The sequence below is a fragment of the Poromitra crassiceps genome (genome assembly GCF_964638095.1).
Source record: "Poromitra crassiceps genome assembly, chromosome: 30".
NCBI classification, from domain to species: Eukaryota; Metazoa; Chordata; class Actinopteri; order Beryciformes; family Melamphaidae; genus Poromitra; species Poromitra crassiceps.
Window position 1 is genome coordinate 9,116,566 of NC_139652.1, and position 24,659 is coordinate 9,141,224.

Here is a 24,659-nt window from a genome sequence, read left to right on the forward strand (position 1 = left end):
GAGTAAGAAAACGACACAAATGTAATGTGCTGCTGTGTGCTGTGGGGGTTTAGTATTACCAAAGTAAATCCAAATTTCTTATATTTAATCTTAAACATGCCAGTAATTTCAGAAAAAGGCTAACCGATGTAATTGTGGTTGTTTAAATCACATGTAGCTGTGAATTTCGCCCCAAATAACTTAAGATGCCACACACAGCAGCAGTCCAGTTCAAATTCACACGGCTATCAGGTTTGCTTTGTTATCGTTTATTAAAAAAAACTATTTACAATGATTCAGAATTACAGACATCCAGACACCTTTTCATGTGTGCACTTGCTTTGAATACATTGCTTCCCTCACGTGTGACAGACTGAAGATGGACAAAGCAGCAGCAGTAGTGAAACGTCTGCTACATAATAACACTAGTGGAGGTAAGCCTTCATATCAAGCTGCTGCACTCTCCAGTCAAGAACGATCCACCAAGCAAACAAATAAAGACTCCTCAAACCATGAAGGTAAACTGTGTTACCGTGACGGATTTGAGTACGTGGCCCAAATCACAAGAAAACTGAAAAACTTAAAATGGTCAACACGGTATGAAAGCGGCGCAGAAACTAAAAGACTGTCAATTAAATGTGTGGTTTTCACACAATGAGGCACCCCAACAACAAATGACATGACATGACAGGACAGTCTGCTGCTACTTGCTTCGGCAGTCTGACAAGGCTAAACACTGTCTTTGTTCATTCTTGAAAAAAAAAAAAGTTTTGCAAAACAGTTCCAGGCAGTTCGTTAATGGTTTCAAAATATTACATAAGAGCGTAGGTATCAATAAATTACTATGATAAACAACCACTTTTCATAACAAAGCCAACACATCACGCGCTCTAAAAAATATCATTTCTATGCATAAAGGCTAGGGTTGCAAATCCACGTCCTAGATATCCGACAAGTCGCATTGGACGGACCATTTTAAACAGTGCCATTATTGACCAAAACACTCTTTGCTGGGTGGGAGTGGCTCAAACATGCACAAATGTCAAATCATACATAGCGGACAAAAATAAATAAAAAAAGCTGTAATAATTTGGTGTAAAACTTGATAAAGGCCAGTGGGGCCAGTTGCACAAAACACCTAAGTGTAGGAGCCAATTAGCGCTCTTTCTATAATTAAGGACCAACCTCTTTGTTCTGATCAGGTCTTGTCTTGTCCTTAAGTTTCCCTTAAAATGTTTAACCTTAAGGAGAAGACTTAAGGGGGTTTTGTGCAACTGATTTTGTTTGATAGAATCCTTAACTCAGACTTTAAGGAACATCTTAACTCAAGGTGTTTTGTGCAACCGGCCCCTGTACCTCACAATAAATGAAATCAGGAATATTTGAATTACAAGCAGGGCTGGTGTCTATTCACTTGAAATAAAATCAATTCAACTGACAATTAAGTTGGTGATGAAAGAGCATTTGAGATCAATTATTTCTCACTAGGTGTCACTGGACAGTTAAGACGTTTTTCTAATATTTGGACTTTAAAGTGGACTTCCTGTCCTACCCTCTCAACAGTGTGCATTCATGATCAGCAATAGGTGGTCTGTGATAGCCTGATATTAGACTGAATTGTGAACTTGAACACTCAGAGCAGCCAAACTCAACTCTGTGGAGTGGGCGGATTCGAAGGTGTGGACCCAGGCAAGTGACAGGGTGTCCACTTTGAGGAACATGGCCAGCGAGGCGGTCAGATTGCGTCAGGACAAAGTCCTCACCATGACTGCATTCCTGGTTAGAACCTACTGTATGGCCCCACATCGTTCCTGCTGAAGGACCAGGGAGAAGACAAGAACTTCAGGGTGTGCATGGGCGACCCGCATGCCTGCACTTGTCCGTCTTTCCTCAGGGAGATGGAGCCATGCAAACACATCTTCTGGGTTTTAATGTGGGAATTCAGACCAAGAGAAGATTGCTACTGCTTTCAGAGGGCTTAGGGCAAGCCACATTTCGGAGCACCTTCGTAGATTACCACATGGTAGGGCGGCCCCGACAGGCTAAGAAATAGAGACAGCCTCAGGAGAAACATGAACGCCATTTTCTGGTGTGGTGATTTCATAGAATCTGATGTTTTCCATCAGATCTAAAAAATCACATTGAAATAACAGGTGTCATGTAACCATAGCCAAGGACACTACTAGAACTACCTACTGCCAGTGCCCATCACCAGCTGTAAAGTTGACAAGACTACAATTTCAAACATGTCAACTGTACTTTGATAATACTTTGATGTTGGCTACAAATATGCACGTGTATAAATACACATGTATTATTATTATTTTTTGCCCAAAATGAATCAAGGTTAAGGCAAGGTAGACTGTTACTGTGAGACTGAATTCAGCCCACGACTGCTCTGCTAGCTAGTTAGCATCAAAAATGCAACTGCATTGACAGAAACTGCCTTTTTTTGTTTGTTTGCAAAGACAATTTGGACTGCAGATGTCCAGATGTCCTAACCAATATCAAAATGTTTTGAGATTCTTGATGCTCAAAAGCTGTGAAGACACTACTGATGTGGAGCCAGTGGCAGTAGGATCTTTAACATGTGGCTTACTGACAAAGGATCAAAACACACGTCAAAAAACGTTCTACAACATTCTAAAACGTGTGTGCTGGAAGGCAACTGTCCACTTTGCCTGGGAGAAAGTGAACAGAAGTTCAGATGGAATTGTATTGATCCCCATGGCAAAATTTGGCAACTGAATTTAATTTAGCCAATTTTGGAAATGCAGAACGTTTGACTTTGCTTAGTATCTGGGGGAAACGGACTATACTACACCCCCAAACTAATAGAGGCAGTAGCAAACTAGTTATGCCATAGTACTACACAGACCTAGCACCATCTTAGCCTTTCTAGGCAATAATTTTTTCCCCAGGCAAGGGCTGCATTCAAAACAAGTGAGGACTGATTTCTTGTTGGCTTCCCCCGTCTTTACGGTGTCACACACAGCCTCTCAGTACATCTCCGCTCATCTGCAGGACTCTGAGCTGATGTACACAACAACCCTCCTGTCAAGTCTTGTTTGGGGGCGCTCTGTTGACCGCGTGAACGTGATCGCTTCTGTCTGTGTTTCAACAGTCTTGTGAGAGGGCAAACATGGTTTCTGTCGCATATGCAGAAACAGCCGTGCGTACTGACGGAGAAGGCGCACTGGTGCAGCTCTTCGCGGAGTCTGCACTTCTCCATGGTGGAAGAAGAGTCTGGAGTCTGGAGATGCGGCTCTGACAGACAGAGCACCCGTCGAGTCTTTCTGCTGCTCTTATGAGCCGTTTGAGCCCGCGGTGAAGAGAATCCCTGGTGAAATGTCGGGGGGCTGCTGTTCGTTCACTCAGGTGTGGGACCGGCCAGGCGTGGGACCGGCCCGGGCGGTGCACGCGGTGGTTCACAGCATTGTCCGAGCAACGTATCTAAGGAGGCCTCCATGCTGGTAAAAGATGATGTCCATCTCACTTTCAAACACAGCTGTGACACTAAAGGACTTTCCTTGGCTCGTCTACAAAAGAACAGAGAGACACCTCTTTCATTACACCATTTGTCAAAATTGGTAAACCTGCAATTCAAATCTACTGGATGTTGTTGATTGGCTGCTGCCTACCTTGACAGTGAGCTGTTGCCGTGGACTGAGCTGGTGGGGCAGGGTGAAGCTGAACCTCTCCTTCCCGCTCAGCTCCAGCGAGTCGGCGGTCTGGCCGGACAGGAACTGCAACGGCGCGATGCCCATGCCCACCAGCTGCTTCCTGTGCAGCTTCTCGTAGCTCTCGGCGATGACCGCACGCACCCCCTGCAGGTCACGCACCGCAAGCAGCAGGGGAACGGACAGAACAAGGGCAGGCATAGGTTCATTTAGACTCTTAGGGTTTCCAAAGCAATATCCAATATCAATATTTTGAGAAAGGTCACCCGATGATCATTTCTATACTCTAAAACCCAATTATGATTCAAAAGGTACGAAGTGGAAGACCAACTAATATTCCTAGTAGTGCCGTCTTCAAATAAAAAAACACAACAAATTTGAATATTCGATTGAGGTTTTCCACGCATATTCGAATGTCTGCTGTGATGTCATCATGACAAAAAAATAAATAAATAAAGTAATTCACCGGAATACATACAAATCTTTTTGTTAAATCAACTTTTTTAATTAATATAATTGCAGTGAAAATGACAGACTAATTACTAATTGCACTAGACTCTACTGGATTGTTATATTAAATACATAGTAAGTACATAGTAATCCTTATAGACGGTTTTCACCAGAGCGCAACCCCACAGCACTTCCTTTTCCTCAGCATTCGGCAAACTGCAGAAATATTCACTCGACATCGTTACTTTTGTTCTCGCCGCTCAGCTGTATAGACGGTTTTCACGGAATGGTCAGTCCTGCACTTGAATGTTTTTTTTTCTTTTATGTCCATAGCAAACACTGCAACAGGAAGTGAGCGGGGGTTCAATTTAGAATGTTTTTGTTGTCAAGTTAAAACCGTCTATAGTCAATGCATTAATTCCAATATCCATGAATGAATCGGCCTGCGGGACATGAGGAGTGATGATTAGTTGCGGTTAGGTTCATTCTGGGGGGATGGCGCACACACACACACACACACAAGAATCCTGCAACGGGTAACCTGCAAACAGTTTGTGTAACGGGTAAAAAATACACTTCTATAAATTCACGGGTACGGTACGGGTAAAAATGAACTAAACGCGGGCGGGCAGTGCTTGAGAACAACGTAGAGCCATATATGTTTTCGTGTTGCGCGCAGACTGAATTCACAGTCACTTACGGTAATCTGGTGCATGACTTTAGGCGCAGAGGCAAGAGGAGAGATTGGAGTAGGCTACTTGCCCTTCGCTGTCAAACAGTTTTACGCTTCGTTTCTCTACATAACCGACATGTTTCAAGCTTGCATACTGCATTGTTTGACACTACGGACTGCACAACATAAACCTCATGGGCGAACTCAAAGTTTGCAGTGGTTCAGGGGGTTCACTGGGAATGATAGAGGCGCCATTCTCCCTATTAGTCAGTGTACCATCAAAATGATTTAGAAGCTGTTAAATTATGCTCAAGTAGTTACATATTGGTGCTTTAACAACTGTATGAGCAATAACCAGTAACCAGCTAGTAGGGCTGCACGATTTATCGTATTTTCATCGTCATCGCGATATGAAAATGCGCGATGAACACATCGCAAAAGTCACGTGTTATCGCAATTAATGATTTTTTTTTTTTTTTACAGTGCACCTGAACGCAACATGCAAGATACCGGCTGAATAAGTGTCCAAATGTTCATGTCATTCTGGCCAATACTCTACTTCTGTTATAACATTTCAGTCTGGAATATGGAATATCTTTCAATAATCGTTATGACTAAAATGCTAAAAGTAATCTCATGTGTAAGAAATGACTGTTCTACATTGAAGTAAAAATGTAAATAATTAACTTGTTGGTTTTGGATTTTTTTTTAGCTTCAAGAGTGCATTTTTGTTCATATGACCCCTATGGCCACTTACTGATACGTATGGTTACGGTAAATTAACACACTCATATTGCAAAATGAATTTAGGCCCTCACTGTAATACTTCAGAAGTTGAATTTGAAGTTCAGCATTAATACATTTGTCATTTTTTGTCTTAGATTTACCTTTGTGTGTTATTGCAATATAAAACTACATAATTGAGAATCGATTCTAGATTCTGGAATCGAGAATCGTTGGAATCGAGAATCGATTCTGGAATCGGATCGTGACCCCAGGAATCGGTATCGGATCGGATCGTGGCTTAGCCGGATCGGAGCACCCCTACCCATTAATATTTTTGTTTATAGCATTTCTTTATTTATCGCAGGTCATATCGTCATCGCAATATTGAACAGTGTTATCGCACATCGCAGCTTTTCCTCATATCGTGCAGCGCTACCAGCTAGCTATCTTGTTGTTTTGGTGTCAAATGTCTTAAAAATACAATGAATGCAGTGTGTAGGTTACCAGCAGGTATGGTCCTTTGGCCACCCAGTCCCTGGAGTTTCCCGAGCCGTAGTCTTTGCCTGCCAGGATGACGAGCGGAGTGCCGTCTCTCTGGTAACGATCTGCTGCCTCAAAAACATCCAGCTGAGCAGACATCCAGGGAGAGGACATGTTAGTTGAAGTATCCTCTCTGTTGTTCACTGATATTTAGTGGCACTGATGAAAAATGTCTCCCAGGACGTGAGAAAACCCAGTATAGACCAAATCACCGTGACGTCACAATGTAAACAACATTACTTCCGCGTACCACTTGGGGAAGGCGGCAGGTTTAAAACCCTCTCGTTGTTTTCGGCCGACTACTTTCAATTTACATATTCAAACGGTTGGTAAACATGCTTGTCCGACGTATCTAGCCTTTCTTCTGTTTGTTTTATGTAGTGTTAGCTAGCTAATAACGTTTGTTTACAACTGTCAAACTCGCTGTTTTTTTTGCAGACTCGTTACAGACGGAGCTACTGACGCCACGTTAATTTAATTTAGCTTTAAGTCTACTCTGGTCTGGTCTGGTCCAACAGCTAAATTAGCTAGTCTGGTCTCCACTAACATTAGTGAAAGGGTTGTTATGAATGATATTAAACAACACAACACGAACGAACCATTTTTGTCTTCTTTGTCTGTTTTTGTCTTCAACACGTCAGTTTGTGCCGTTCACCGCCATTATGATGTGTGGATCCCAGGGGTAACCGGAAGTAAATGTAAACATCCCCGCTGATTTGGTCTATTCGTGTGTCCCTTAATGACTGCAAGTCTGAGTGAGCCGTTCAGAGGAGAAGCGACTCACTGTTTGGCCTGAAGGAATGTGCAGGGTCTTGGGGCCTGGTTTGCCGATGAATCGGTTTTGCAGCTTGATGCTGGCGAACGTGCCTCTGGTCATCACCGCGTCGTTCCCTCTGCGAGCGCCATACGAGTTGAACTCTCGCGGTGTCAGGCTGGGGGGGGGGGGGGGGACAAGCATGCACAGTGCAAGGTCAATACATGTCACCTGACATTTAGAGTCTGGCCAGGGTTCAGTGAGTGGGTTCCTGGACAACAGCTGACAGAGAGGTGCCTTCCGCCTCTGTATTACAGGCTGCAAGACTTTGCTCAGATTTAAATTTTTTATTCAAGGAATATATATATATATTTTTAAATCTGAGCAAAGTTTTGCATTTGAATTTTTGGAGTGCTGATATTTCTACTCATGGAGTGATTTTTTTTCCGGGCAAGACCACTTATCTTAGTCAGAATTTATTAAAAGGGACGCCTCATTCCAGTAAAACTGGGAAACGGGAATATGACTGTTGAATGACGTCACACCCGAGTGGTTGATGTTCCATTTACAGTCTGGAAACCAGCCAGGGGTAGCTCAAGCCAGGCTAGCCATTGTTAAGCAATAACAGTCGGTACCGACTCGGTACTCGACGGGCTCGGGTCGAGCGGCCCAGCGGGTAAATCCCAAATCCTATCAGCCAGTCACCATTCTAGCAGCCGCTGGACTTCCAAACGGTTGTTCACAAAGCAGAATGTGTCGACAAACAAACTTAGCAGCTGCAGGTGCGGTAGATTTACACAGGCAAAGTTTGAGCCGCGTTTAGCCAGCAGCTGGTGCTGGCTAAACGCAGAAAAGGTTTGAGGGAAGCGAACCAGAGTTTCTGTGGTCTTGAGTGGGAGTGAACCAGAGTTTCTGTGGTCCTGAGTGGGACTGACCGTTTGCTCAGCAGGTACTTGGCAGCAGCGCTGACCCTGGCGATGCTGCCTGCAGGAGAGATGTGGTCCGTGGTTACCTTGTCCCCGAGGAACAGTAAGGCGTGAGCGTTCTCTATCGCGTGAGGAGGCTGCACCTCTTTACTCTGGGAGGGTGGGGAGGGACCACGCAGCGTAGCATCAACAACAGCATCATTTCAATACAGGAAATAATGAGGACTTTCTCAGTCCATATGCAGGAAAAAAAATGATTAACAAAAATATATATATATATATTAACATTAATATGTTAACATATTAATGTTTCGTGAGACTTACCATTAGGGATAAAACTACTGTCCATCATCCACAAATTTAGCAACAGTCTCCCAGACGAGTGTATCAGTACTTTTTTGAACAGTTTCAGGACATTTGAACAAATCCACAATAATACTGATAATTTTGTTCACTGTAATCATTATATGAAATGTTCATACCGTTTCATCTCTACTTACCATTTTGTTGAAGAAAGATGGTGAACGGATGTACGTGGACTTGTGATCCCAGGGGAAAAGAACAGAATCTGGACAGTCGATGTTGTTCCAAAACGTGTTCCCTTTCTGTGAGAGTAGAGCAGAAACAACAGTTGTCTGTAATCACTAGCTACCATAAACACATCTGACTCTCCACTTGGCACTTGTGAAACGGGTAACAGACAATCATGATCTATCTCCACACATATACAGCACATAAAACACAGTATGAATCGATATCATTACTGGCAAACCTGTCTTCACCTGAACTAGTGAAGTAAGGAAGGAGAAGAAAGCAGCAAAGTATTTGGAAGGCGACCCCTCTGCTCACCTCCATCCTCGCCCTGAGGTCCTTGAACATGGAGCAGATGACCGTGTCCTCCTCTGTCTGCTGAACCTCCTCCCTGGACGGCCACACGTCACGCAGGAACACCTCCTTCCCGTCCGACGTCACACCTGCTCAGACAACATGGGCCCCCGATGTTAGCATCACACCAAGCTAACCAACACAGGTAAGCAAACCAAACGAGAAAAAGAAGACATGTTCAGGAACCATAAAGAAGTTACAACGCCACATTCAGAATAAAAATTAACTTTTTCTTTTTAGATGAGTGATGTTCTCAAATCTTGTTGAAAGAGTGAACATTTTGAGTAAAAAAGGAAAGAAAGAAGAAGAAATAAATATGTGAATTTCTACGTGATGTAGTAGAACACACTTCCCATGAGCTGGAATGATAGCACAACTGATAGAAATAGGCTATTTAAAAAAGGGGCGACGTGAAGAAAATGACCCTCTTGGAAGTGCCCTCCTTACTTAGATAGATAGATAGATAAATACTTTATTAATCCCGAGGGACATTCTGTTGTACAGCAGCTTCCAGTTGCACATACAAATAACAAAGTACATATGAAGGATAAAAAGCATGTTAAAATACAAAAAAAAGAAGAGGCAATAAAAAGATAAACAAGATAAAAAAGATAGGAGAGCCAGTCCTGGCAGGGACATGGAAATAAGAGAGGTAAGTGCCTGTGCCTGTGCAGTGCACAAACATAGAGAAAGTGCCTGCAGACAGTACATACACAAATAGAGAGCTCCAGGGATGACGTATTTTTGTAGGCTGAATGCGGAAGTCCCGAACTTCCTGGTTCTTCACTGTTTCTGTCTATGGGATTTTTGAATGGGTTTTTGGCGCGATGCTTCAAATAATGTCTGTGGGCAACGCGAGTTTAATCAAACGCGAACCAAGGTTCAGCGGGATAATCTTCACACATGAGGACCACTTTCATGAGTTTTGAAGCGCAACTGCGAGCCCTAGAGGTAAAAAGCTCGTGCTAAGCTAATCCAGAGCTACACACAGTGTCGCATAGGCGTCCACGCATTGATTGCGAGAGAAAGAATTTCCGCGTTCACTCGTGATGACGTATAATATCCGCGTCGACATTGTAGTCTCATTTAGCCGTTTGCTAGCTAGCCACCCTTTTAACGGCACATAAAAGCTTCAAAACTCATAAAAGTGGTCTTCATGTGTGAAGATGATGTTACTAAACACTGGTTCGTGTTTGATTAAGCCAGCGTTGCCCAGAGAGATTATTAGAAGCATCGCGCCAAAAACCCATTCAAAACTCCCATAGGCGAAAACTGTGAAGAACCAGGGCTGTTAGCATCGATGATTTCCGGACTCGTTCCTGGAGCTCTCTATAAATACTAATGTCTCAAGTCTCAAGTCTCAGTGGCCCAGGTTGCTGGGGCCACGCCCCCTGCAGGTTGCTGGGGCCACGCCCCCTGCAGGTTGCTGGGGCCACGCCCCCACGCCCCCTGCACAATGGGGAGGCATTCTACAGCCTGATGGCCCGTGGAACAAAAGTGTTCTTGGTGCGATCTTTCTTGCAGCCAAGAGAGATCCGCCTGCGACTGAAGGTGCTTCTCTGGCTGTCCAGAGTGCTGTAGAGAGGGTGGGAAGGGTTGTCCATGATGGCAAGCGGCTTGGCCAAGGACCTTCTCTCCACTAGAGTTGTAAGGGAGTCCAGCTCCATACCGACCACGGAGCCAGCCTTCTTAACCAGCTTGTCCAGCCGCCTTGCATCCCTCTGTTTAATGCTGCCTCCCCAGCACACCACAGCATAGAAGAAGACGCCGGCCACCACGGACTGGTAAAACATCTGCAGCATTTTACTGCAGACATTGAAGGACCTCAGCCTCCATAAGAAGTAGAGCCGGCTCTGGCCCTTCTTATAGGGTGCGTCTTACTTACCCAAAGGCTCTTTCTCAAAGTCGATGCCCACGGTGCCGGCTATAGCATAAGCCACCACCAGGGGAGGGGAGGCCAGGTAGTTGGCACGCACGCAGTCACATAGGCGTCCTTCAAAATGCCTGTTGCCAGATAACACTCCGCAAGCCACCAAGTCTCCCTATAACAAAATATATGGATATGGTTAGCATTTGATTGCCGTCAGCTATATCATGTAATAATAATCCTTGATCTTTCCAGATACCTGTTTGATTGCATCGACGACAGCTTCTGGTAACGGCGCTGTGCCGTTCCCGACACAGGTGGAACAGCCATAACCCATCACCTCAAACCTGCAGTGGAAAGGAATTCTTCTTATTAGAAAGTTCTCAATGTCAGCCCAATTTATGCCGGGTGGGGCTTGGGCTTCAACTTAGTAGGATCGGGTCGGGTCAGATTCAAATTTTCAGACCCGTTGAGAACTCTTATGTGTGCGTTTGTGTGTACACAAGTAGATCTGTGTGTGTGTGTGTGTGTGTGTGCGCGTGTGTGTGTGCGCATGCTTACCCCAGTTGGCTGAGGAAAGGCAGGACCCCACTGGTACTGAGGTAGTGAGTGACCATGCCACTTCCAGGAGCCAGGCTGGTCCGAATGTAAGGCTTGACGACGAGCCCCGCCTCCACAGCCTTCTTGGCCAGAAGACCTGCCAATCGCAAAACACAGCTGCTTTATGGCAAAAAAAAGTAGTGCAAAGTAGCTTAAAGAACCCGAGCATGTTAGTATTTGTGATCAACTGAAAAGAGAGAAGAGGATGTGGGCAGAGATGTGACAATGCAACCCGACTGTAGCGTTGTCAAAAGTATCGATAAAAGTCAATACTAAAAATTTGAAACGGATACAATACTCATTTGCAACAGGTATCGATAGTATCGATAAGTGTCAATACTACAAATTTGAAACGGATACAATACTCATTTGCAACTGTATCAATATCAGCAGTGCTTTCTCTTAATGAAAAAATCAAACATACCACTGATTTGTCCCTCCCTGTCATTGGTGGTATATCTTTTGCGTCAACAAGTTCAAAGTATTCTGATAGGCTGATGACTAGAGCAGGTTTGATCTGCTGTGTTGTGATAGGCTGATGACTAGAGCAGGTGTAATCTGCTGTGTTATGATAGGCTGATGACTAGAGCAGGTGTGATCTGCTGCGTATGATAGGCTGATGACTAGAGCAGGTGTGATCTGCTGTGTATGATAGGCTGATGACTAGAGCAGGGGTAATCTGCTGTGTTATGATAGGCTGATGACTAGAGCAGGTGTGATCTGCTGTGTATGATAGGCTGATGACTAGAGCAGGGGTAATCTGCTGTGTTATGATAGGCTGATGACTAGATCAGGTGTAATCTGCTGTGTCAGGTCAAAGTTTTTAATGAGTTTTATCAGGACTAGATTATGGAGAAGCGTGCATCTGTCCGTCCATCTGTCTTTGTTTATTTCTTATGCCTCTTGATGTGTTGCTGTCATCCCGCCGCGTGGTATCGAAAATGGTATCGAGTATCGTTATTTTCCTGGGTATCGGTATCGAAGTAGAAATTCTAGTATCGTGACATCCCTACCCGACTGACTCCAATTCATGCTTTACAATTGGTCGCTTTGAATGGAAAATAAAAATGACAACAATAACAACAAGCAAGTGTGTGGTGGCCTGCAAAAACCCTTCACATTTTACCTTTATCAGACAGGACAGTTGTAGGCAGACAGGAAAGGTGGGGAGAGAGAGAGGGGATGACAGGTGGCAAAGGACCACGGGTCGGATTCGAACCCGGGTCGGCCGCACGAAGGACTAAGCCTTTGTGGCACACGTTCTTCCAGGTGAGCCACAGGGACGCCCCGTATATCTAACTTTTTTTGAATGACTGAGATAACTCTCAGATCAAAAGTTATGAGTATTTTAATCTGTCGTGTGTCTAAAAGTAAAATGTGAGAAAAATGGCTTTAAACATTCCACAAGATTCCATTTTTTACGATGGCATTTCATCATAACCATAGAAAATAAATGCTTTCCCCTTTGTTTTATGAAAATAATTATTCACCATGATGTACTATGGAGATCAAAGTATCCAAATTCACCAATTCCCTATAATTCCATCCATAAGTAACACAATTGCATGATGGGTGACTATTTGGTCCTGGGTTTCTGCAATAAAGCATCTAAAAGCTAAAATCTGATCAGATGGGGGACCCTGGGACACAATCTGATCAAAATGGGAGTCCGTGGTCTAATTTGTGTCAGTTTAGGGGTCCTCGACGTGAAAATGTTTGAGAGAACCACTGCATTAGGAGATATTGCAGAAGACATTTGATCAGAGTTTCAGCGTTTGGTGATCAAGCCGTCTGCCTCGACCTGTGATGGAGCGCCGCCTCACCTGCGGTTAGCATCACAGACGGGTTGCAGTTGTTGGTGCAGCTGATGACCGCGGCGATGACCACCGAGCCGTGTGCCAGCCGGTACTCCTGCCCGCAGTGCAGGAAGGGCACCTGCTTCTCCTGCTTGTCCTTAGCGACGTGGAAGCCTTTGAAGCCCACCTCGAGGGAGACCGAGACAAGGAAGAAGTTGCTTTATTACGGCCGGGACACACATCTTGCATGTGCGTGGCGTGTGCGTGTGCGTGGCGTGCTTGCTGTGGCTGGCACGCCCGTGGCATCCACACAGGCAGCGTGGCTGGTGCGTGCAGCTGCTGCGCTGCTGCCTGTCTGCCAACTATCTTCCTATAGAGTTTACCTTTTATTGAATTTGCTATAAACAATACAATGATGATTTTAACTGAAGATCGCTTGGGCTCACTTCAGAATCGAGGCAGTATGATTTGTGTGTGTGTGTGTGTCTGTGTGTGTGGTGGGGAGGGGAGGAACGAAGCCACGTTGTAGCCTGGTTTTCAGAGGGCAGGAGAACTGCAGCTGTGAGCTCAGCTCATCCTCTCGTCTCAAATCAAAACGAGCCTTGATTGGCTGTGGCTGCCCCTGTAAAATATCATTTTAATGTCTTTCTGTGTCTATTCGTGTAGAGACACGCTAGAGACACGCGCGCGGTAAAAGGAAAAAATAGGCTTCGCTTCTATTCTCTAGATGACGCGCGTCTCACGCTCGCAAGACACGCGCTTGAGACGCGCGTCTGATGCCGGTGGTGTGGCTGCTGTAACCTGTTAACATGGGCGCCGAAATGAAAACGACACGCAGACGCCAAGCAGACGCACAGCACACGCAAGATGTGTGTTCCGGCCGTTAGGGTAGGTGGCATCTTCACATACAAATGACGCGGGTATTGTTTTTATGATCAAATCCAATAGTCAAAATGGTGGCAGAAACTTATTTTGTGCGGCTACCATCTCATACTTCCTGATTGTTTCGTTTGGCAGATTTAAGTCAATGAGCCGAGTGCATTTGTTGGCTTAAAAAACACCATGGAAATTATGATTCATATTAAATAATGAATTATAACTTCTGTCTAGCATCTGTATATCCTTGAAGTGGTACCGTTATACAACCAAGCTCATTGGTCTAAGGATTGGGAGAAGAATGGAGGAGCAGAAATGAATGAGCTTCACAGTTTTGTCGTTACCTTCTCGTCTAGGCAGCTCTGGAAGTCCTCCTTCATGCTGCTGACTGCCACTCTGTCCTGGGCCCTCTTAGGTCCACTCACATGGGGCACAAAGTCGCACAGGTTGATCTCAATCACCTGCGCAAAGAATAAACCATTCATCTCCGTTTATTAGGTCCACACATTGCCTGATGTTTTGTGTGCAGAAAAATGGGAATGTTGACTGGGAATGAATGTGGAATTGGATAAAAAAAAAACATCCCTCCACATAAGGAGGGATGTTCTTCCCTTTTCAAACAAACAAAATGTAAATGGTAAATGGCCTGCATTTATATAGCGCTTTTATCCAAAGCGCTTTACAATCAGTAGGTACATTCACCCATTCATACACCATTGGCGGCAGGCTACCACGCAGGGTGCTGGCACACCATCAGGAGCAATTTGGGGTTCATTATCTTGCCCAAGGACACTTCGACATGCAGACTGGAGGAGGCGGGGATCGAACCACTGACCTCTTTTATCCAAAGTGATTAATGGACGACCCGCTCTACCTCCTGAGCTATAGCCGCCCCAAAATGTAAAAGTGTCCGAGGAAGAAGGGGGGGATACTTAAGCTGTTCTGCTTTGGCTCTCATTTCTTTACCTAGAACTTCACTCTTATACATAAATACTCCAGGCACTCAGGAATATTTTGTTACCATTATTAATACTGCCACACTAAGTCCTTCCGGCTAGGAATGTTAGCTAAATGTCTTAAATGTAAATATCCAATCTGCAGTTGGGAAGAAAGACATTACCTCTGAATATTGGGGGTCTTCTGAAGGGTCCTCATAGCTTCTGAAAAGTTTTACAGCCTTCATGTAAGACTCCAGCAATTCAACTTTTTCTGGGGTAAAGTCTGGAAGAAAAATGAGAATAAAATAGGACAGTTATGGGATGCAAAGTATTGCCCCCCTCCCCACCCCCGTACATAAAGTTTATTGAAAAGAAAATTCAACCTGAGAAAAATCAGTTGATTCTATTGTCTTACACCGTTTTAATTTGTGAAAATGAACACTTACCAGTTAGAAACCAGACAGTTATGCGAGAGTGAAAACGTAAACTACTCCACTGAGAATAAAATAATAAACACAAATTTTGTGGAGTGGACTAGGGCTGTCAAGATTGGCCCAAAATCATATTCGAAAATTCCCTCTAAACAAAACATATTCATTCGAATATATTCAAATAGTTTTTTTCTTTTCTTTTTTACGTGCGTGGCAAGGCAAACCAATACAACCAGAGAGCTTATATACAGTAACTACTTGGTATATTTATTTGAACATAAAAAAAAAATTCAACATTTTTTTTTTTTTTCATATTTATTCAGTCAGTACTAATACAGTAGTAGCCTACAGTTTTGTAATGTTTTTAAATAACCATTTTTTTTTTACCTGGTTAAATGTAAAATAATAATACATTTGAATATTTATTTTCATATTCAAATATTCTTTTAATTTGAATATATATTCGAATATAGAATATTCTTTGACAGCCCTAGAGTGGACCCACAGGATATTTGAATGGATGCACCCAAATGAACAGTGCACTGTTCTGCAGCTGAAAAGGAAACCTCCTGATGAACACTGGCCGACTCACTTGTCTTCTTAAAGTGCTGCAGCGTGACGCGGTCGATGGGGAAGAAGCTGACGGTGGCGTTGTACTCGGGGCTCATGTTGGCGATGGTGGTGCGGTCTGGAGTCGACAGCTGGGACACGCCGGGTCCGAAGAACTCCACAAACTTGCCAGCGATGCCAGCTTGCCGCAAGTGCTGGAAAATGAATCGAGCAGAGGGAGATGTGTGTGTTGTTCATGGTACCTCCCTCTCATAGCCTGAGGTAAACCCAGCCTCCACGTGACCTCTATGTACCATCAGTCATGAAGAAACTTACAGGCATAGTCTGTGACGTCACGTTGAAGGCTGGGTTCACCCAGGCTACCTAACTTAATCAATAATAATGTACACTAATCTACCCTTCTCCGTGATGTTGTGTTTTAATTGGTGAGGCCAAAGATGAATGTCCTACCTTGGCTGTACAATAAAGTTTCATCATATTCTATTCTACTCTATTCTTACAGCAGTGGTGGTTGTGGGTCATTTAGATTTTTGTACCACATCTGTTGATGTTACATTTTCAAAACGAATCTCACTTCGCTACTTTGTGATGGTTCTAAACTTGGCCATTGCATTGCGACATGTCGGTACATTACCAGGCTTGTAAATTAGGCAAGTTTAGAGATAATTTGGAGTGACGTCATACTTTTAGATTGCCAGTATTCCTGCTGCCGTGTGCATTGACGAGATGACGCATCAACAAGGCTAGTCATGCCCACGCCCTACTTAGTGCTGAACACAGTGACAAACGCGCGTCATGTCAAGGCAGCCTTATTCATAGCTTTCAAGGGGCGTTACGTGCTGCCGGGAACGCCCACCTGACGGTCAAAAAACAAACTTGTTCATTCGCTGCCAGCCGCGTCGACTAGTTTCTCACGCTGTGTTTGTTCAGCCGTTTGTACACACGTCTTTGCGGCCAACATTTCATCAAAGGTAAGCTCAAGTAACGTTACAATAATGATTAAAATACCCCGTTAACGTTACTTGAGCTTACCTTTGATGAAATGTTGGCCGCAAAGACGTGTGTACTTTGATGGTAGCCATTTGCCCTCCCCAGCGACTGAACCACATCTAATCGCACAAATCCACAACCTCCTCCTTTCTGAGTTTTCTTTCTCCGACGGCATTCTGTAAAAGCACAAGCCAGGCGTGTCTCCTCGTCGGTTAGTGCAACCGATAGCACAACAGGTATCCGGCATTTTGGCTGAACAAACAGCGTGAGAAACTAGTGACTCGGCGGCAGCAGAATGAACAAGTTTTTTTTTTGACCGCCAGGTGGGCGTTCCCGGCAGCACGTAACGCCACCTTGAAAGCTATGAATAGGGATATGCAAATCAGTTCCTAAAAACAATGTGTATTACGTGGTGAAAGAGTGCTCTCAATTCACTCCAGGCATTTTAATGTGCTTGTATTTTTGATATAGCACCGTGTGAAATGTGTGCATCGTGTATGTGCATCTCACAGTTACGTGTCAATAAGTGACAGAAAGGGAAGCGCGCTCTCACCTTGGTGATGCCCAGGACGATGTCTATGGAGGTGGTCAGAGGGTTGATGGAGCCCACCAGCTTACATCCCACCACCTGTGGCAGGGTCAGAGACACCGGCTGGCCCAACATCACCGCCTCAGACTCGATGCCCCCCACACCTGGCAGAACACAGCATGTCGGGAAACATTCGTTCAGTATTCGTTTCTGGAATCGCCGCCACAAGAGCAGAGATGTGTTTGCGAGTGCACTCTGCCTACTACTGGTTGGAGTCGGTAGACATTTGGAATTGATATGGACAAATCCAACAATATCAACAACAACCATGTGTTGCTTAGATCCTTTACTTCAAGTGGGCTCCTTTTTTCGAACAATCTGCCCGATGTCCTGGAAATAGCAGGAATGAGCAAATGACACCAAATGGCCCTTGCTTCCTCCACTGTTTTTTTTTTATAATATTTTTTCCCCCCGATTTTTTATCCCATTTTTTATCCCCCATTAGTGCTAATTTAATGTATTTATCCTGGTTGCTGCTCCACCCTCTGCCGATCTGGGGAGAGCCGAAACTGGCTCCATGCTTCCTCCGAGACATGGGCAGTTAGCCAGCCGCTTCATTTCACCCGACAGGGGAAGCTTCACCGGTAGGACATAGCACGTGGGAGGTTCACGCTATTCCAACCAGTTCCCCCTCCCTCTGAACAGGCGCCCTTAACGACCAGAGGAGGAACCACATTAGCAACCAGGATATTGCCTGTTTTGGTGAAGGGGGTTCCTATATGAAGGAAACCCCCGGGAGGCACGGGGAGAACATGCAAACTCCACACAGAAAGGCCCTTTTGACGACCCCACCCGGGCGGTGGGCACTCGAGGACAAGCGGACGGGCACACATTCCTTCTGCGCTCACAGCGTCCCAGGTGGGAATCGAACCAAGGGCCTTCGAGCTGTGAGGCGACAGCGCTTACCACTGCACCACCGTACCCCCCGCTTCCTCCACTGTTTGAATGGTAAGATCAAATGTGTGTTTGTTTATTTATTTAACCTTTATTTATACAGGTGAATCACCTTGAGACCTGGATCTCATTTTCAAGTGCAACCTGACCGTGTTTCTATTCACATTTATTGATAGCCATTCATATCAATTAGAAAAAACATTGCGAATGCCGATACTATTGTATGTTGCGTTATTTTGGTGGGACCGCATCGTAATATGACATTTTGGTGATCGCCCAAACCTAAATGACATGATGTCTGTATTAGGGGTGCACCGATCACATTTTTTTGCCACTGATCACCGATTGCCGATCGCCTATGGGAAATATCTGCCCAACCGATCATTGACCGATCACGGATTACCGATCACCGATATATAAACTCCTCAAAGAAAGTTTGGAAATGTTATTTTAGGTTGATTATTTCTCCCCTTTAATAATACCAATTGGCATTGTATTTTATATCGTTGGAAAGCCTGATTAGTGATAGGGCTTTTTTTTTTATTAAAATAATAATAATAATAATAATATAAAAAAATATCGGCAATCAGCCGATCGCATATTTGAGGTCAAAATCGGCCGATACAGATTGCTTGCCGATCGATCTGTGCACCCCTAGTCTGTATACATATTGAATCCCCCGGACAGTAGAGGGCAGAATGTGGTAGGCAAACAACTTATTATGCAGCCGACAATATTGGTGGTCGAATCACAAGCAGCTGCGAACAAAACTAAGTGGCAACAAGCGTCTCACCCCAGCCCAGGATGCCCAGGCCGTTGATCATGGTGGTGTGCGAGTCGGTCCCCACGACGCTGTCGGGGTAGATGAAGCCGTCGGTGACCTGGATCACTCTGGACAGATACTCCAGATTCACCTGGTGGACCGCGCCCACGTCCGGGGGGACCATGTTCACGTTCTTGAATGCTTTAGAACACCACTATATTCGATGGGGAGATACGAAAAAATGGGTTCTACAACATTTCTCTTAACCCATCCTACTCAAGCAAATTCAGATATAGTGGGTTCTGGAGGTGACCACTCTCCCATGCAAAGTTCTTTCATGAGCCAATTTTTTTATTTTTTATTTTGCATTTTCAGTGGTTGTCAGTTATTAAGGTCTGAAAGAGTGACTACTACTAACTATGAATCACTACTTAGTATTATAAAATGTGTAAAACAATGAGAACAATACATTCTGCTTTAAAGATTTAGCCTGAAATTTGATGTAAAAATTCATGCCCATTTACTGAATTCCAAAAGGAGAATTCAGCAAATTCTCCCTATCTGAAATACATTTACCGGATTGTATCACTCCCCACAAATCCTCACAAAATCTCTCCACACTGAGCATGACAACACACCACACACCTTAAAGAACTGAAGTCTCTCTTTGTTTCTGTTCAGCTCCAGCTCCTGATTCTTCAGTGCCATTTCAGGTCTGGAAAAAAACAAACAGGGCAACAATAAACATGTCGTCCCCCACAAATGATGCTGAGCCCCTCTGTGCCAATCAGTCAAAACTGTTACCTGAATTTGACCTGTAACTGCCCTTTTTTGCCCAGGAGTAAAAGTGGTGGGATGAGATATTGTCTTATTCCTGCTAGTTTGATCAGAATCCAATCAGTGAAGTCTGCATGTGATAGACCAGGGAGACTCAACTTGCTTTGCCCGGGGGCCACTTTTGTGAAATGATAGAAGGCCAGGGGCCAGTTAATAAACAATCAATATACATTTTTCTGTAGCGGATTGTAGGTTTTTGGGGTGTCAGTCGGAGTTTAGTCTGACAATGTTGTGCACACCGGATAGTTAGTTAGGTTAAGTATATCCATAAGTGCCTGGGTAGCGAGCAGACGGCGGTATTTGACAATTTAGCAGCTAAATCATAGATTATTGAAAGATATTCCATATTCCAGACTGAAATGCTATAAGTATTGGGCAGGAGTATTGGACAGAATGACATGAACATTTTGAAACGTATTCAGTGGGTATCTTGCATGTTTGTGCACTGTAAATTTTTTTTTTTTTTTTTGCAATTCCATCGCGGGCCACACAGGGGGCCGCCAGTTGAGTATCACTGTGATAGACTGATGGCAAAACGAACAAATAAACAATCTATCGATCTATCCACATTCTTTGAGATCTACCTCACAATGCTGTTTGAATGATTTGTCTTGTTCTTTGTGGACCCCAGGAAGAAACAACAGACAACCATGAACAGCCACTGAATCTCTTGTTAACCGTCGCGTATCAGCAGCTCTCCTGTAAAACCTACTCATTGACGGGCTGCAGGTGGAACGGGCAGAGGAGAGGCGTGTTCTCGATCTGCTGGACGGTGGTGGGAGGTCGACCCGGGGAGGCCGGGGGGTCACTGCACCGCCACCCGGCTTTACTACAGGCGCCGCCCCGCTGGCTGCCGCACTGAGAGCCTCCTCTGGACGGTGGCCTGGGAGGTGTGGAGCGAGGAGCCGCCTGGTTCTGGGTTTGGCCATCTCCTCCGCCTGGGTTAGGAGCGTTCTGTATGGCGCTGTGGGCAAAGCGTGAACAAAAAAGGTCAAAGGAACTGTTGAGTTCACCCAAAAATGAATTTTTTATTTTTTATTTCATCTACTCGCCCTCATGCCAGTTGAAACTAGGGGTGACCCCAAATAGTCGGACCATCCCTACTTTTTACCTCCGCTAAATTGACAACTAGTCTATGTCGGGTCAATCAATCAATCAATCGCTTGCACTTGTTGCCCGACTGCATTTGGTTCCACAATCCCGTTTGCTAGCCTATTTTGTGCTTCTTTGTCGCCATTAATGGTCTATTGTGTGCATTACCTGGCCCTTGTATTAGCGTTGTTACAATTCTAATTAATTACCGTATCTCTGCTCGTTTGTGAAGCCTAATCAGCTTGACTCTGCGGTGGGCCCGGCAACATAGCCTATCTTATAGGTCACGCAATATTAGGATGGCATATTTAAAATGATATTAATGATTGCATTTAGGACACACAAGATTAGGCTATTTAATATGCTGTTAATTTATTTATTTAGGCATATTTCCAACCGGCCACTTAAGCCGTTGACGGTTCAATATGCCGGCTCACTGCACGTGATAGCGGCACTAGCCGGCTAGCAGAATCCCTGCTCTCCGTTCTCCCTCATTTGAACTCAGTGATCAAAGTGGGAATGGAAAGGCAAACAAACACACCACTTGCTGAAGTCGATCTGTAGTGAGTGATCTACGATGAGGTCGGTGGGGCACACGGGGTTGACCAGGCCGGGGTCCACGCCATGTTTGGCTACTGCGTCCCTCATGGCCGCCAGGTCCACCATGGCAGGAATCCCCCTGTGAAAGTGAACCAGAAACACCACTGTGTTTATATTGCATATCCCATGTAGGCTCTGCGAGCCAAATTTAACCCTCCATAGATTTAGCTGATGCTTGGGCTATTTTTTGCCTCCAGGTGATGTTTTCGGTGGCGTTTGTTAGTCTGTCTGTTTGTGTGTCTGTTAGTCCGTTTGTGTGTCTGTTAGTTTGTGTGTCTGTTAGTCTGTTTGTTTGTTTGTTTGTTTGTTAGCAGGATTATGGAAAAGCTACTGGCCTGATTTTCATGAAACTTTGTGGAAGGGTGTAGCATGGGCCAAAGAAGAAGCCATTACATTTTGGGGCGGATCTGATCCAACTTCCGAAATGTGCACATCATAGCAGACCGTCCTTAGCAGAGGACTGCACTCTCAGAGTGCCGCTTCTAGTTTAAAATATTTTATTTTGAGCTTTTGAGATTTTTCCTATAAATAGGCATACAAAAAATACCACCCACTCGCACCTCTACTTGCAGATGTTGTTGTTGTTGTTGCCTTGTTTATTCCAAGGCACATGAACAAACACCATGACGACACAAGACAAGCTAATGCCTGCTTTTTACTTTTCTACATTATCAATATGGATCAGATCTTTTGTCCCCATCCCCCAACTCAAACCCCCATTTATATCTCTCTAAATGAAGGGAAAAATTAAGCATTGTGGTGCTACAGAGATGACCCTGCCTACAAATCATATTCTCCAGGCGTATTAAAGGGTCCTTGTTTGGTACAGACCCCAGTAAAAGTCACAACACATTTTTGTATTATTGCTTTCAGTGAAAATGAAATGCAAAAAGTGCCATTCCCACTAAAATCGCGTTACATATGTCAGTCAGTCATATGATTTTTATATTTAAATTTTTTTTGCATATCGTGCAGCCGTAATCTCAATCCCTTTTAATCAATGACATCAACCTTGGCACTTGGCATCGACTGATGCTTAAACTTTGTGACCCAGAATAGATTTGGTAATGGAACAATATTGTTGTAAAAACCCTGTCAAACTCACGTGAAGTCCTGTAGAAGGACGCGGGCTGGAGGGAACGGCACCTCGGCTACGTTCTGCTGCTGCTGCCAGTCCAGGATGTTCTGCACGTCCTCCTCCTTTGTGTAGAAGCCGTCACACTTACGAATGGCCGCCTCCAATAAGACACGGATGGACAGAGGCAGCTTCTCTAAATAGAGGAAATGATAAAAGGTGACGGCGTTTAATTTCATGGAGTCAACGATGCCCGATTAAATCCTCAAAGACTGTTCACCAACTGTTCACTGTATAAAGCATCCGGGACCGGGATGTAGACAGATTATAGGATAGATAGGTAAATTATTGGGCAGATAGATAATTCAATTTACATCTTTAGTTATTTGTTCTGAATCCTCAATTTCAGTGCATTCCCCTTTTAGATCATCCTTGAACCAACAAAGGCGTTTCAGCTGGGATGCCAGTTGGCATTTTTGTGTGGGAGACTTTTTCACTATGCCTAACAACTAAATATGACTATTCTAAGAGGCCGAACACACCGATATGCCAATCCTACGCTGAAGCAATGCTGAAGCAACGCTGAAGCAACGCAGCGCGGAGGCGGTTTCATTTCAAGGTCGTGCGGCGCGCTGCACTCGAGCACCCAGGCATGAAGTCAATGCAAGTTGTGAGCGGGGGGCGGGGCCGTGCCGGGCAAAACAGAGCAAGGCGTGGACAAAACCAGAGTGATTCTGGTGTGAATGTGCCAAGGCTCCTGCTCAAAGCTTCAGCGCTGCTTCTGAGATGATGCCTATATGGTGTGAACCAAGCGTAAAGGTCAGAGAGAGGAGGGATGGGGCCGATCCGATCAAATATCGGTATCGGGTGCCGATATTGGCACTAATTCACGGATCGGATCAGAATTGAATTGTTTTGTGTGGAATTCCAGCACGGGCCGCACAGGCCGTAATTTGCACATAGTATCCTTCTTTGCCTTGTATATTTTCTTAATTTTGTCTGCTTTTTGCAAGGTATATAAAAAAAAAACAATTGGTCAAATCTTTGCCTATACTGTATATTCAAGGAAAATAATAATATTGGTATCGGCAGATACCCAAATTCAGGTATCGGAATCGGATCGGAAGTGAAAAAAGTGGATCTAAGAGAGAGACAAATAAATGCCACACGCAAAAGTTCTGGGACGAGGGAAACATTTGTTGAAAGATCTGCATCCTCTCTTTGGGTCAGACTTGTTATGTCTGGACTCACCATATCTTGGATCATTGTCAGACTTGTTATGTCTGGACTCACCATATCTTGGATCATTGTCAGACTTGTTATGTCTGGACTCACCATATCTTGGATCATTGTCAGACTTGTTATGTCTGGACTCACCATATCTTGGATCATTGTCAGACTTGTTATGTCTGGACTCACCATATCTTGGATCATTGTCAGACTTGTTATGTCTGGACTCACCATATCTTGGATCATTGTCAGACTTGTTATGTCTGGACTCACCATATCTTGGATCGTTGAATTTCTGTGGATTGAAGAATTTGAGGCTGCCATCTTTCAGTGTGTCGATCAGATGGCTGTACGGGTGCTCTGCAGGGGGGGAAACACACATTTGATCAATATACAACTCTTATAATGCCAGGCTTTGTGTCGTAACTAAGGCTAATAACTAATATAATAACTTTTTTTTTTTGATCCCCTACATGTCTGGATGCCAGTTTAGTCAGGCCTGCTTTCTGAAATTTAAATGAAAAATTAACTCCAAGAATAAATAGGGCCTTGTTACTGTAGTTACAGAGTGAAGCTATACAGTTCTCTTAGTATGTGCTGTGTTAAGAAATGAGTCACGTATCAAATTGGTACTCGATATTATTCAGTAGACACTCAAATTCACTCAGGATGAGAAGCTAAACTACCAGCAGCCACTAATTAGATGCTGGTACATTTCAGATAGGACTGCATGATTCATTATGGCAATAATGCAGATTATTTTGCTATTGCGATCACAATTAAGATATTTATCTCGATCAGTCTTGGTTTCAGCAAACAAAATACTTTTATTGCACATTTATTCTCATTGATTTTTTTCAGTGCAGTATTTCCAAAAGCAGCCAGCAGCTAGGAAGTC

General features: G+C 44.3%; 1 protein-coding gene across 1 annotated transcript; it reads right to left on the reverse strand.

Annotated features, from left to right (window-relative positions):
* Nucleotides 1–242: 242 nt before the first annotated feature.
* On the reverse strand, nt 243–24,143 carry ireb2 (iron-responsive element binding protein 2; the record flags this gene model as incomplete). Its single annotated transcript, XM_083663160.1, has 21 exons — nt 243–3,518; nt 3,621–3,806; nt 6,013–6,135; nt 6,833–6,980; nt 7,738–7,880; nt 8,229–8,333; nt 8,578–8,702; nt 10,499–10,655; nt 10,740–10,827; nt 11,042–11,177; nt 12,904–13,063; nt 14,097–14,213; nt 14,873–14,973; nt 15,714–15,885; nt 17,235–17,374; nt 18,958–19,141; nt 19,573–19,642; nt 20,477–20,728; nt 21,398–21,535; nt 22,562–22,727; nt 24,035–24,143. 21 exons carry the CDS (start codon nt 24,141–24,143, stop codon nt 3,408–3,410), a joined length of 2,931 nt encoding a protein of 976 aa, XP_083519286.1. The 3' UTR covers nt 243–3,407.
* Nucleotides 24,144–24,659: the final 516 nt, after the last annotated feature.